The sequence below is a fragment of the Chenopodium quinoa genome, unplaced genomic scaffold (assembly GCF_001683475.1).
Source record: "Chenopodium quinoa cultivar QQ74 unplaced genomic scaffold, ASM168347v1, whole genome shotgun sequence".
Lineage (NCBI taxonomy): Eukaryota > Viridiplantae > Streptophyta > Magnoliopsida > Caryophyllales > Amaranthaceae > Chenopodium > Chenopodium quinoa.
The window spans coordinates 7,247,733-7,262,567 of NW_018743574.1; the positions used below are offsets into that span (position 1 = coordinate 7,247,733).

At 36.1% G+C, this 14,835-nt stretch overlaps 2 protein-coding genes across 2 annotated transcripts; one reads left to right on the forward strand and one right to left on the reverse strand.

The window, feature by feature from the left end:
- Positions 1–507: 507 nt before the first annotated feature.
- Positions 508–6,495, forward strand: LOC110682427. Its single transcript, XM_021858761.1, has 5 exons — positions 508–1,683; positions 2,558–3,022; positions 3,138–4,199; positions 4,573–4,744; positions 5,362–6,495. The coding sequence occupies exons 1-5, from the start codon at positions 646–648 to the stop codon at positions 6,318–6,320; spliced, it is 3,696 nt and encodes a 1,231-aa protein (XP_021714453.1). The 5' UTR covers positions 508–645; the 3' UTR covers positions 6,321–6,495.
- Positions 6,496–6,662: 167 nt separating this feature from the next.
- On the reverse strand, positions 6,663–12,046 carry LOC110682428 (calcium-transporting ATPase 2, plasma membrane-type-like). The gene is made up of 7 exons (XM_021858762.1): positions 11,335–12,046; positions 10,523–10,577; positions 8,486–10,431; positions 8,174–8,332; positions 7,902–8,073; positions 7,414–7,712; positions 6,663–7,310 (listed from the first exon to the last, which is right to left on the reverse strand). Exons 1-7 carry the CDS (start codon positions 11,506–11,508, stop codon positions 7,071–7,073), a joined length of 3,045 nt encoding a protein of 1,014 aa, XP_021714454.1. The 5' UTR covers positions 11,509–12,046; the 3' UTR covers positions 6,663–7,070.
- Positions 12,047–14,835: the final 2,789 nt, after the last annotated feature.

Sequence of the window (14,835 nt, forward strand, 5' to 3'; positions counted from 1 at the left end):
TTTAAAAGTTTTATTTTACCACCAAATTACAACTCCGGTGACTGAAAAACGCAATGGGTCCCACTACAATGACTACTTTTTTGTTTTTGTTCGTTTTGGTCACGATTTTCCGGCCTATAAAACCATTGCTTAATCATTCAACGATCGGAAAACATCAAGTGCTCCCAATTCTCTCAAATTACAACATAAAGCTCACGGATTCAACCACAAACAATAGTATTCCACATAATTTTTTGTAATTGTCAACAAAAATTGTTTCTCACGGGGGTATAATTGTCATGAAAAGATATAGTGCATGGTCTTTTTTGTATTTACCGAGCTTGACAGTAACATCTTGAAATAGAAGTAGATCTAGACCCGACCCGGATCCGTGGATCCAGATCCGTTCTTCACAGATATGGGTCCTCAAATCTTGGACCTGACGGATCCGAGTCCTGCTGAAAAAAAACGGATCTGGGTCCAGGTCTAACTCCCAACCTAGACCTGGATCAGTAGTTTTTGTTTTAAAAATTTGTTTTTATAGGAAATAAGATTACCAAATGCCCCAGAATATAGAGTCTGAGTCTCTTAGAGTTGAGCGCCATCGTTCAACCATTCAAATTTGCACTCTTGTTCGTCTTTCTTCTTCCCCTCTCTCCTAAAAAAATGGAGAAACGGCTTCGTTCTTCTCTGCAAAATTCTGCAGATTCATTTCTAGCATCAGCCATCAAATTCCCTCTAAAATCAGCTAGACCTTCACTCAAAACCCTAATTTTCTCCGTTAAACCTTCTTCAGACATCTCTACTTCTCTCCCTCTTTCTCTCCACTCCTCAATTTCTCACTCAATTGCTTCCTTCAAAATCCCATCTTGCCCCAAAACTCCGCCTTCTCCGCCATTGAAAAAACCTCGAAGATCTTCTCGAAATTCAACGACCCAAGTCGAAGAACCTCCCCAACAAAAAACCCATCTTCACAATCTTCAAATCTACGCTTACATTGCCCTAATTTGTACAAAACATCCCCAAAATGCCTTCTCTGCCGATGATTTGTTCCCGGCTGTTCAAGAATTGCACGATAATTTGATCCTTTTTGAGTCCGACAATGGCCTGTTATCCGACATTTCTAGCTTGTGTGAGTTATGGTGGAAGGAGGAGCTTGTTGGGAGAGAATTGATAATCTCTCAATTCATCCCATTTCTTGTTTCGAGGTCGTTAACTTTAAGGAAAAAGGTTGATATTCATAGGGTCTATGTATTGAGGGAAGCTTTTTTGTTGTTTGATTTTGAGGATGTGAGTATAGAGGACTTGAAATTGTTGCTAATTAGATGTGTGATTAGTCCTCTCTACTTAAAAACCGAAGATGGAAGGCGGTTTATCGCCTTTTTGTTCGGTTTAAGTCTTCAGGTTCTGAAGGAGGTGCTGGCAATGATCAAATCCCAAATTCCTTTTGGAAGGAAGTCAATGTTGGAGGCTTATGGGGAGATTTTATTTAAAGGGTGGAAGAGTTTGGAAGGTGATCTTAGGACAGAAATTGAAGATGGGTTTTTACAGGGTTTGATTGAAAGTGCAACATTTGCTAGTTCTGCTTCACTTGCAGCTTCTGTTCGCAGGGTTTTAGGAGAGTTCATCAATCAGAGGACTACTGATGGGGTAGAGAAGATCCTTTTTCGCCTCGCTGAGCCTGTGATTTTTCGGTCATTGCAGGTATTTTGGATGCTATTCCAGTATTTAGTAATGGTTGATCGTTAAGATTTTTCCTTTATTCTGAAATAGAAATAATTTATGATTAGTTATTCCCAATTGTGATATCCTTGAATGTTAAGGGGATATAATATTGTGATTAGACATCTAATTGCAATGAATTGGATGTTTTACTGCTATATTGCTTCTGTGGTTTCCTTCAGTTAACAACATAAGTCGTATCATTAGGCTTATGTAGTTAACTGCTATTTAACATATGTTATACTTTTATATAACTAATGCATTTGGTGTCTGAACATCAGTACTATGCTGCTTATTTCTGTAATTTTTGGACATTCCAAATGGTATTGGTAGTATAGGTTACTGGTAATGATCTTTCATACTATGTAGGGAAAGGGTTGTGAATTGGACACTCCAATTGGTATTGGCTCCTCTTTATTTCAATAGGTAGGGTATAAATTGGGATTTAAGTTGTTATTCTCTGGAAGACATTAGGCTTATTATTTGGAGAATTCGTGTAAAAAGTTGTTTGAGCATTTGATCAATCTTGCCTAATTTAAGGGTAAGAAATTCTACGTGATAGCCCCTTTTTCTGAAGTTTCCCATCTTGTAGAAAACTTTATTTCAGTATTCACATGGGGTTGACACTCAACTAAATTGTGCTGGTTTGCTAAATCATGTGAAATTCAAAATTTAAAATTACCATCAAATAAAGGGTTTAAAACATCAATGTCATGTAAAATTTATTTTTAACAATTGTGTGCTAAAGCATAGTGGTGCAAGGGCATAAGAATGTCTGCATTGCTATTGTCTGTATGAACTGGTAACTGAAAACTTTTGCAAATCAATTAAGAATTATGTATGTCTACCATTGCAGGTTGCAAATTCAAATGTTCGGCAGAATGCACTTCATTTACTCTTGGACATGTTTCCTCTTGAAAATCCAGATGCTACAAAAGAGGCCAAGGACACTTTGTTTGAAAAGCAATCTTTCTTGTTGGAAAAATTACTTAAAGATGATTGTCCAGATGTGAGGGTAGTTGCAGTAGAAGGCTGTTGTCGTATTCTACGTTTGTTTTGGGAAATCATTCCTTCCTCCACTATTACAAAAATGTTAACCATCATTTTTGATGATATGTCACATGATATATCCAATGAGGTTAGACTCTCCTCATTGAATGGCATAATTTATTTGATGGGCAATGCTCAAGCTCATGAACTCCTTAAAGTACTTTTGCCAAGATTGCATAGTTTGATTTTGGATTCAGTTTTGTCAATTCGAATTGCTATGGCTGATCTCCTTCTACTTATTATGGATGTTCGAGGGTTCTTGTTTAATAAGGTAAGAGAAAAGTGCCTTATAGGCTTATACACAGCATCAGTATTTTTTTTTTTTGTTATTGCCACCTACTTTTCTCCGTGCTGGTTGACTAATGCTGTTGTATTTTAATCTTTAGGTGGTCAATTTAGATGTTTTACTGACTACTCTTGCAAATGATCAACCACAAGTTGCTCAAAGGATTGTACGGTTGCTTTTACCGTCATACTTTCCATCAAAGCTCAATGTAGGAGAAGCATGCACTCGTACAATCACACTAATTAAAAGGTCTCCTTTGGCTGGTGCAAGATTTTGTGAGTTTCTTGCTTCAGAAGGAGCATCTTCAAAGTCTCTCACAGAACTAGTCAGATTTCTCATTGATCTAGTCCTTTCTTCTGATGAACTTGATGAAGATCATACTAAGGGGATATTTGTTGCTTTAGGCCACCTTTGTAGAAACCTGGTAAACGATTCATCTCACAGAGACCTTCTTAAGAAACTATTTTCAGGTGAAATACTGGAGGGTTTGTTGGCTGCTGCAATGCTTGGGAATGCTCAATCCTCGTTTTTTGATATCATTTCTGTTGTCTCTCCTATTGGTGCAAATGGACTACTTGAACAATGCTTAGCTTCTGTCTCAAACTGTCGTGGTTTGTCTGGGAATGAAGAAAAGCAAGCTGAAATACGCTCTGCACATAAACTGGCTATTTCTTGCAAATGGTTTGACCAGATGTTTGAGGTTCTATCAATGCTCCTGCGAGACACTGTTATCCAGTGTAATGAATACTTCAGTATAAAAGTACCCAGGGAGATAACGCAATCTGCAAAGAGGAAGAAAAGCAGACTCACAAGAGAATCGGGAAAAGGGAAATGTGCTAATGGAAAAGGACCATTAGCATTCAAGAACAGCTACCAAATTTCAGTAGGAATAGCATGGCAAATAAAAGATCTCTTAGCTTCAGAGATCAGCCGAAAAGCTATATTCAAATCCAAGCACTTAAAATTGGTGACTGTTTCCTTAAAGGTCATATCAGAAATAAGCATTGGGCACACTATGTGTTGTGAATTTATGGATTCATTGTTGGTTGATGCATATATGGCTCTTTCTCTGCACATGACCCTACAACATATTAGTGTCAATGACGTTGATGATCATAATGATAGGGAGAATAATACGCAAGGTTCTGGATTGGAAGAGGAGGTAAGTAATTATAAATCTTAATGCTTATAGGTTTTTCAAATAATTAAGCTGATAGATTTATTTTTATTGGATATGTTTTACTTGTATTTTTTTCTGCATATTAACCTTTGTTAATGTATATGATTGATACCTTAGATACTAGCAGGAAAAGTTTACACGCTTGCTTATTTATTTGTTTATTTATTTTTGTAAAGTTTTTTACTATTTTGGAAGAGGTCATTGCTCTTGAACATTCTTGTGAACTTTGATATTAGGTCTCAAGTTTATAGTAGTCTGAGGTTGTACTAGAAGCTCTTTACAGTGACATCAGTGTAGCTGCAATAATATAATGTAATTGATGATTGTTTGGCAATATCCTTTTATTCCTTTTCAGCAAACACTAGTGGACAAGACATTGGATCATCTTCTCATCTGTACAGAGAAAGTACTTAGATCTGGGGGTTTGGCAAAAATTGGATCAATGTTGTCAGGATGTAAATTATGTAAAAACATGGCTGTTCAGCTTCGCAGGCAAAAGCAAGAAGACTCCGATGTAGATGATGATGGTAAGCAACATGCTCTCTTTTCCCATATTAGTGAGAATAGTGACCATAACCAACAAGGTAAAAAAGGATAAAATTTGTGTAATTTGTTGAACTTAGAATGACATTGTTACGTACGAGGGTTTATGAACCATTTAACTTTCTATATTATTGCTGTCTATATCCATTTGGTTTAGAATGACTAGCTCCTGTTAATCTGGCATTCGGTATGAGATTGGTTTTAGTAACATAATCAAGGAGTTTTTTGTGTCTTGTTTTGTTTTACATGTATAGTGCTTCTCATGAGTATATTTCCAAACTTGCTAGACTGTAAACAGATAGGAAACAGTGTTCTAGAAACTGTGTCCCATCCCGGATTTTGTTTAGTTTCCTGTTGACCTAGCTTAACTTGGATGTGTAGTACAAACTTTTTTGGTGCTAAGTCTACATATTTCACTATCTTGGGAAGTGGTTGCAATGACTATTCCATTTTTCTTTCATAAATCTGGTAAATCATTTTGAAATTTCTTATTAGATTTCTAATAATCACCCTGTTACAACTGGAAGGATCATGATGTTTGCACTCATTGATAAGCTCAGATTTATTTTAATCATTTCTATCGAACTGCTTGTTCTTGTAGGAGCTGCCTTTTCTTATCGACGAAAATTGTTGAATTCGGTGAAAATTTGCACCGCAGTTCTGAAGTTCATAGTCGATGTTGCAGCCATGGACCTTATCTTTCATAACAGACACAGGGTTTTCGTTTTTACATCTGGCTATTTGCAGAATATGATATCCATCTTAAAACGATGCTTTCATGGCGAATTGAAGTTTCGGGAGGAACAATTGAAAGAACTTCATTTGTGCTTCAAGAGTTCTTTCACTTATGCCGCGAAGCTGCTTAATGTAGTTCTTGCAAGCTCAACTGAAGATTCTCCTGCTCCCGGAGAAGTCTTTGAAGTTGCAAATAATCTGCTTGATCTAATAGCCTCCATTGAGTTATATTGTGGACCTGGTTATGCAGCACGCGTGGTAAGTTTAGCAAAACAATGGCTGCCCGATGTGATTTTAAGTTTGGGATCTAGGAACATGCTTAAACATTCAGTGGAAGAGAATATCTCTCTTCACTTGTCTAGTGATGGTGAAATGCATATTCATCCGTGGCTCTCAATTTTAGCGAGTATTGAGCTTTATGAAACTAAGTGCTCTGAATCAGGCGATGAAGAAGATGATAAAGACGTGGTAAATGAAAAGTTTTCAGCTTTTAGCAAGCTAATTGGAATGATGGTTCAACTAATTCGGATGAATCACGAAGTTTTAGACATTGTGGGACTAATATTTCTGATTGGCTCTACAACATATTTGTTAAGGAAGGAATTTCCCTCTGCCTTGGGACTTGTGCGCTTTGTTTGCACGAAACTGTTGAGGCCGGAAGACATACAGTTGGCAAAGCTCAGTATGATACTTTATTATCTGAAACAGCTATACCCACAAGTTGAAAGCTGTATTGAGGATGCAGAGAACAGTGAAGGATTACAAGAACTTCTTGGTATCAAAGCATTGCTTGATCCTGTCTGGGATTATTCATGTGAAACCTGATGTATATCGTGATAAAATATTGGTTTTTTCTTATGCACTCTGAATAGTTCAGTTCTGTAAATAAAAAACCCAAATTCGACTATATGCAATGTAATAGTACTAGAAGTTTCCCATGTGGACGCGACATGTAAAAACAAACTTGCATTATCAAATTTTTTGTCTCTCTTTCCAATTACTAAGTTTCTAAAGCAGCAGTAACTTACTAACATGGGTGATATTGTGATAATATGCTAGCAAGTGTTTCAATTATTGTGTGTTTTTACTTCTATTTTCAGAGAGGATGACTTTTGTGATGGAGTGCAACTATAACATCAAAATTCTAAGCGTGCAATATTTTGTATCTAAAGAGAAACATCACCCTGAGAATTCTGGAATTTCACATAGATGGTGATAAGCATTACAGTTTGACTGAATGAAATCAAGATCCTAGTTACAGAGAAATCATATTGATTTACAAGTAGTCAACTTAAAAGGAATCTAAATAACAAACTACTTCCTAAACCCTGCCATACAAATGCGCCTTGGTTGTAAAACCTTAAAAAAAAATTAAGAAAACAAAGTGATCTCCTGCTCTGCTGCTCATGATACTGATATTAGAACATTTACTTTAAATTCTTCCAATCAAATGCGTCTGCAGGTCATGAAGTTAGCAGCGGGTAGGTAACAAAAGATGTTAGACTGTTAGTGCTTAATGCAAACAATGCTTCTGGACTTGATCCATACATATTGCGCTTGTGTGATACAGGAGCCTTAAACTGGTATTTTCTTTAAGCCGGCTGCAACTGGCATGCCCAAGAATCCAATGAAGATACTAATGAACCACTGCATGAAGCTGAGGGGAGTGGTGTTGGCAAATGTACCAAGATATTCGACGATTATAATTTGGAAGAAGAGGGTAATACTGATGACGGCAACAAAAACATAATTGTCTAATATGCCCTTAAATACATCTATCTCCTCCATGTCTCTTGAGCTTATTTCGTTGAATATCTGCATGAAGAAAAATGCTTTACAGTCAAATTTTGCAAAACAATAAAGATCTTTCCGTATAATTCATTAAATAGACCTTGAAGCATAGAGTAACTGTAAATACCTGACAGAACACAAAGGAGTTGAAGATCAGAGTATTCAAGCTCAAATCACCCTCTGGACCTTGAAGACCAAATAAAGCTTTTCCGTTTGCTTGCAGAAACCAAATTACCATGAACTGGTAGAAGGATTGGCCTAATATATTCCTCCACATGACATTGCTGATGAAATTTCCTTGCCTCCCAACTGGTGTTCGCTTCATTAAGTCGTCATTAGGAGGCTCAGTAGCCAATGCAAGAGCTCCCAGGGTATCCATGATCATGTTGACCCATAAAAGCTGAACAGCAGTGAGCGGAGCACTCCCTGAAATAGCCAGATCAGAGTGTCAGACATCTAGGAAATTGACACAGTACAATTACCTTGAATAGGCAAGATTAGTTTAGATAAACCAAACTATTGATCAACTTTTTGAATTAACCAGCTTTTAGATTAATTCGTAATGATGTTACATATGGCCAAAAGATCGAACTATTCATATAGAAGGATTCTTACCGGTCCAACAGGCTGAAAAGAAGTTAACAAGCAAGGCAACGATATTAACAGTCAGCTGGAACTGCACAAACTTTTGAATGTTTATGTAAACTGAACGTCCCCATTTAGCAACAGTAACAATAGTAGAGAAATTGTCATCTAGAATGATAACATCAGCACTTTCTTTAGCCACCTGAAGATTTAGAGACAGATCAATGTCACTGCGAGTAAACAAAATGATCTGGAATCTATATGACGCCAATTTCATACAAATATGTCTATATAGTACATACCTCAGTACCAGCAATGCCCATTGCAAGTCCAATATCAGCTTCATGTAAAGCAGGGGCATCATTTGTCCCATCTCCTGTGACTGCCACGACTTCATTAAATGTTGTTCTCAAGTGCTTCACTAGTGTGTGTTTATCTAGGGGAGAAGATCTTGCCATCACCTGCAAAAAGAAGGTTTAGATGAAATTAAAACCTGTTCTATTCAAGCGTAAAAATAAACCTATTGCTTAGTAAAAATCACATTAATTTAGTAAAAATCAATTTTAGTCGTTAAAAACCAGTTTAAATATATTAAAATTGGTTAGTGGACCAACCTGAATTTTAGGAACGATTTTCTCTAATTCTTCTAGGCTCTTCTCTCGGAAAACCGGACCTTCAATGGCAATGCCATCATCAGTAAGGATACCACATTCCCTAGCAATAGCCTTGGCTGTATTAATGTTGTCTCCCGTAACCATCCTTACAGTTATCCCAGCTGCACGACACATTGCAACAGACTCCTTGACTCCAGGTCGAACAGGATCTTTGATACCCACAATCCCTATACAAGTGTACCCTTCAGTGGGCATAGGGTCATTTGGAGTGAATCCTGCATTCTCCATATCCATATAGACAAGACACAAGGTTCGAAGGGATTCATTTGCAAACTGATCAATTGTAACTGTAAGATGCTCCAAAATTTCTGCATCTAGGGGAACTGTCTCTCCATTTGCATTGATCACTTTATCACAGGTAGCTAAAACTATCTCCGAAGCACCTTTGCTGTGGGCTCTTAAACCTCCTCCATTAGGAAGCTCTAATACTACACCCATCCTTTTCTTTGTAGAGTTAAATGGTTCAACTTTGATAAGCTTAGATGCTTGCCTCTCAGCATGAAAATCTCCACCAAGTGACAAGGCAAATTCCAAGAGAGCGGTTTCCGTGGGGGTTCCCAATATTTCATGCTTCCCATTTTTATTGGCAACAACCTCTCCTCCCGTGTTATTGAATATGGATTGAAGCAAAAGCTTCAAGGTAGACTCAGGCAACTCAGTGCGCAAGCTAGATTCATTGGTAATTTCCTTAACATTCAAGCCAATGCAAGATTTTACCACAGTCATGTGATTGGTAGTTAGAGTCCCGGTTTTATCACTACAGATAGTAGTAGAGGATCCCATGGTCTCACAAGCAGCCAGGTTACGGACTAAGGCCTTATCATTCATCATCTGCTTCATGGCAAATGCAAGACTCAAAGTCACAGCCAAAGGCAACCCCTCAGGAACAGCCACCACAACAATGGTAACAGCAATTGCAAAGTACTCTAGCAACTCCAGTGCTTCATCCCCAGCCCAATACCAATGAGTCCCTTCTCTCCATTTGCGAGAAATTAAGCCATTTACAAGTACTGCAAAAGTCACCACAGCAAAGAAAAGTCCAATTTTACCAATAATGGTGGCAACCCCGTTGAGTTTGACCTGTAATGGGGTCTCATCATCTCCCCCTTCACTAAGAGTTGCCATCAACTTGCCCCATTGAGTCCTCATCCCAACAGTTGTTATAATCATCTTGCATGATCCATCTTGGACTTTGGTCCCCGAGAGAAGAAAAGGGTTTTCATCACTGACCATAACAGGTTCACTCTCTCCGGTTAAGCTTGATTCATCAATCAACACCGAGAATCCTGAGACAAATAGCCCATCAGCAGGGACTTGATCCCCTATAGAAAGGTGCACAATATCACCAGGAAGTAGGTCATATATAGACATTTTCTGCCTACCACCGTTCCTAGTAACTTGAATAGCAATCTTCTTCTTTTCTTTGTCAAGATCCCTGAACTGCAAGGACTGACGATAATCACTTGTTGCAGTTACAAAAACAACTAATAAGATGGAAGCTACAATGCCGAGCCCATCATGAGCCCCCAGAGGCCACCCTTCTGTAGCAATACCAACTATCAGGGAGAAAATAGCACAAACTCCAAGAATCATCAATGTCATATCCTGAAGGGCTTCCCAAACAAACACCCAAAAACTCCGAAGTTGAGGTTCAGCAAACTTGTTGATCCCAAATAAGTCCTGCCTACGAGCAAGAGTATCTGGATCGGTGGTAAGCCCATTTTCAGTTGATGTGCAGAGCTTTTCTGCAATTCCCGTTACCCCTCCATGGGCTTTAACCTTCTTTAGGTCATGGCCTTCGGCAATGCAACTCAACTCATCAGCACATATTCCATAACCTGCTGCTTTCACTTCCTCAGGGACTGCATAATCACTCGGTGCCACACCTACACACACGAAATATGCCAACGATTTTAACACTCAACTTAAGCTCCTTGATTGTAAGACTTCTATAAATAAACTTTCGAAAGCACTTACCCTGTATAAACTGGAATGCAGCCTTTGAAACCAGAACAGCAATCCTCAACTTCTCCTGTAACATCAAAAATGAAAAGCTAAAGTCAGTTGAATTCTACCAATATATAGCATATTGATGATTGACCCTCAAATCAGAGGTGACAATCTTGACTAAGGCAAAACCAACCCAAAATCAACAAGAAATTACATAAATTCGTTCTTGACATAAATTCAAACACAAACCAATTGTTGTCATCTTGCATTTCATTAAATTATTGAAAACTGGAAACTATTTCAAATTAATGTGAAATCAATCAAACACAAACATGACTTGTTTCTAAAAAATTCTTAAGTTCATCAAAACAATACAGGATTTATGTTTTACATTAATATTTGTCACGCTTACCTTTTTGGTAACGCAACAAAATCCAGAAATTAATACGAAGCAACAACTAAAATGCTTCCAAAAAAAAAATATGTGAAACTGCTTCTTGATTAGCAATAAAGTCTCTCTCTAGAACACACAAAATATATTGTATTAATCTAGCTAAATTTCTTTCTATAAAAATGGCATAGCATCCAAAATGTGTTCTCCCTGTTTAAGTTCATAAAACAGTACACATTTTAAACCTCTTTTACAATTTACCAATACCAAAAAATCAAACACTAAAATATAGTCAAATTAATTTTATTAGATTTGTCTCAACATTTACTCGCAGTAATAATAATACACTGTAAGCGTGAAAGTCAAAATGATGCAATACGAAAATACGATTGATTGTCCAAGCTGGTTCGCACAAAAATTTACATTCAAAAATGACAGAGAGAGAAACCTGATTGGTACGACGCATAGCAGCCGCCTCATAACGCTTGGAAAGGTTGGCAGTAAAACGAAAACGACGCTTTGGATTTTTGACGACGCCACACAAATTCCTCCATCTTTCCAACGCTTCATCTGATGTTCCTTTTGGTTTCACCTCAAAGTTTTGACTCAAATAACTCTCCATTTTTTTCTTCTATTCTCTCTCTAACTACAACTATGCTCTTATCTTATATATGAGTACTTCGAATTTATTTCTAGCTTCTTAAATTACCCAGAAAAAAAAAAAGATAAAGTAAAATAAAATGATTCAGCTTCTTCTCTCCATTACTTTATACTTCATGTAAATAACAACCATTGACCCATGAAACCGAGTTCAATATTATAAAGAAGCGTTGAAGAGAAATTTCTACGAACAAGAGAATAATATTTCCGTTTTGTTTTTTTTACCCAATTTTTCAAAAAAGGTAAAAACGTGTATGGGTTAAGTTTATTCTATTTTATTTATGAAACATCAAAGAAAGAGAGGCTAAAAAGAAAGTAGCAAAATTATAGCATTACTTGAAAAGAAAATGAGAAATAACAAATGCCATTTTTTGTTATGATTTTTTTTGGCTGCTTTTTTGAGGTGAAGATGAGGTGATCCGAAATTTGGTGAGAAATTTGTAGTCTAAAAAAAAGAGTTTCCCCGTAAATTAGAACGAATTGCTCGGAGACTTCATTCAGATTGTTTATATAATAATCCACAATAGTAGACTACCACTCTTTTTCGTACCACAAGACAATAACTTCATGGGGCATCATTAACCCGTGTCAACTTGGCCCTATTGTCATTTTCATCTACTACCTATAGCTCTACATTATTATCAATGCTTTACTCGCCTTTTTATATGTGAATCTTATACTTTTAAGATAATAACAATCTTGTTTACGAAAATATTATTCCTCTCGTCGTTGAATGTTTAGGCTCTAGTGTTCTGTTTTTGGAGTACATGAACGTGATCATGTTCTATGTTCAATTGTTCATTCAACCATCCAAAATATCTTCATCTTCACGAAGTAAGGAAAACATAGTTATTTCAACCCCCAAAATATTCATCAAAATTTTAAAGTAATAAGATAAGGATTGTAGTTCAATTAGTCGACTCTAATTGAAAAAATTAATAAAATAGATAAATTAATTTAAGCATAAACAGTGGTTACTAGAAGTCTTAGATCGTGTCCATTACGCGTAACGAACTAAACAGTCATGGAAACTACTAATTATACACGGCTCGAACATGTCTGCAAATTTAATATGAATGTGGGATAATTGTCTTGGACCACCCTTTTCCTAATACTCCTAACCCAGAAAATAACTAAGAAAATATAAAGTTATGGGCCCCCTCTAAACCCCACACTATATTTTTCAAGCCTAAATAATTTAATTAAAGGGCTTAAATAGTTATCAATTCTCATTAAGAAAAATTAGTTATTGATTAAATGGCAATCACATACCATGGCAGTATGATACCATTATTGCGCAGTGTTAAAGACAAACTCAACTGTTTGCCAAGATTGATAACATTATTTAAATGTTAAAATAACATTTTTATGTGAAGATCCGATCTCTTTTGAGAAAATGATCTGAAAAAAAAAAAAAAGGAAATTGGGTGTTTTTGCAAATAATTATTTGATATGGAGTATTAATCATTTTGTTCAATCAAAAGCCTCAATCCAATAAGTGAGGATTTTGTTCCTTATAAAATTTGTTATATAATATGAAACTTCTCAATAAGAGTGATTTCCATTGATCAATATTTATAGGGTTACAATGAGAAACTTAATCATATTATGTAACATAAGATATGTATAGATATCAAAGATAATCTTATACAAAATATATCCTAAACCTAAGATGAGAATATTCTATGGATATTCTCTATCACACCCCCGCAATTGGAGCGGGAGAAAATCGAATGCTCAGACTGGATCTGAATCACGCATCGAGCAGTAAGGATAGTATGGTAACCTATGATCAAAAGGGAAGTAGTAGACATGTGCCGATGATGACGATGAGAAGCAACAGCCACGACCTATGTAGAGTATAGATAAGCACTGCTAGGCCAGAGGAGAAGGAGAAGAGTCGCACACAGGCTTGGGCTATTGCAGATCCAGAGAAGAAGAAGTTAAGGGATTAAACCATCATCGGGGAGAAGACACTACACTACTACGTGAAATCACAGTTGAAGAAAAACAAATAAAATTGCCCAAGAAAAGATTAAATCCCACCGTTTGAAATTAATCAATTCTCAAAAGAGAAACCAGGTAGCAAGAATTAATACTCCACAAAGATTCCAAGTGCTGCAACAATAAAAGGAGCAAACTTGATAGCAAAAGAGATGTGCAAAAGTTGACCTTATTGTGATATACCACCACCAAAACAAAATCTATGTGATTATGTGTAAAAAATGAGGCAATGTAAGAATCATTGTTGGTCATGGGGAGGTGGAAATAGAGTGCAGCACATGGAGTAGGTTGGCAGATGTGGTTACTGCCAGTAGTGGGAGGCGGTAGTGTATGCGATTGCCAACAACGATGGAGGAGGCTTTCGCGATTGCTACTGTTGTAGGAGGCGCAAGATTACATAAAGATTCAAAAAAAAACTTTGAGAAAAGAAAAAAAAAATCTATATGTGTGTTTGCGGAAGCATAAAAAACTTTGTATATCCTGCCGGTGGGTTTAATTTTCTAACCCACCGGCAAGGTGAGAATTTTTTGTATATGATCCCAAGATCTCACCTAAGCTGTGATACCATGTCAGATAATATGAAACTCCTGAGTGATTTCCATTGATCAATATTTATAGGGTTACAATGAGAAACCTAATCATATTAGGTAACATTAGATATGTATGGATATCAAAGATAATCTTATACAAAATATATCCTAAACCTAAGATGAGAATATTATATGGATATTCTCTATCAAAATTAACTAGATATAAGCCCGTGCGATGCACGGTTCTAGTAAATTATTTTATTAAATACAGTATAACATATTGTATATTTATGAAGATCATTCATGAAATATAAATTTGAATAAGATTCCTAATATCATAAGATATTTTTTTTAATTTTAACATTATATGTCATTATTTTATATATTTTATGTGGCGCTTGAATTAAAATCCCAATCCTTATTCATTAATTTTGCTTAGGTGACAATTTAAATTTTTTTATTCAAAAATAAATGAAAAATCTTTATTTTTTATTGGTTAAAATAAATCCTTTGCTTATGCGTTTTTTTTTTATATACTCGTTTTGGTTTAAAATGTTAGTCTCACTTAAAATCTTTTAATTATTAAAATTAGGGGGAATCTTCTAAATTTCTCTCTAACATTGTCATATGAGATTTAGTTTTATTCGTTTCGATGAGTACATAATTAATATGTAATCTTCATAATATTTTCTAGGGAGAGATTAAAGATAGTTGCGATCAAATATTTGCATCCATATATGTAAAAAAGATAATTA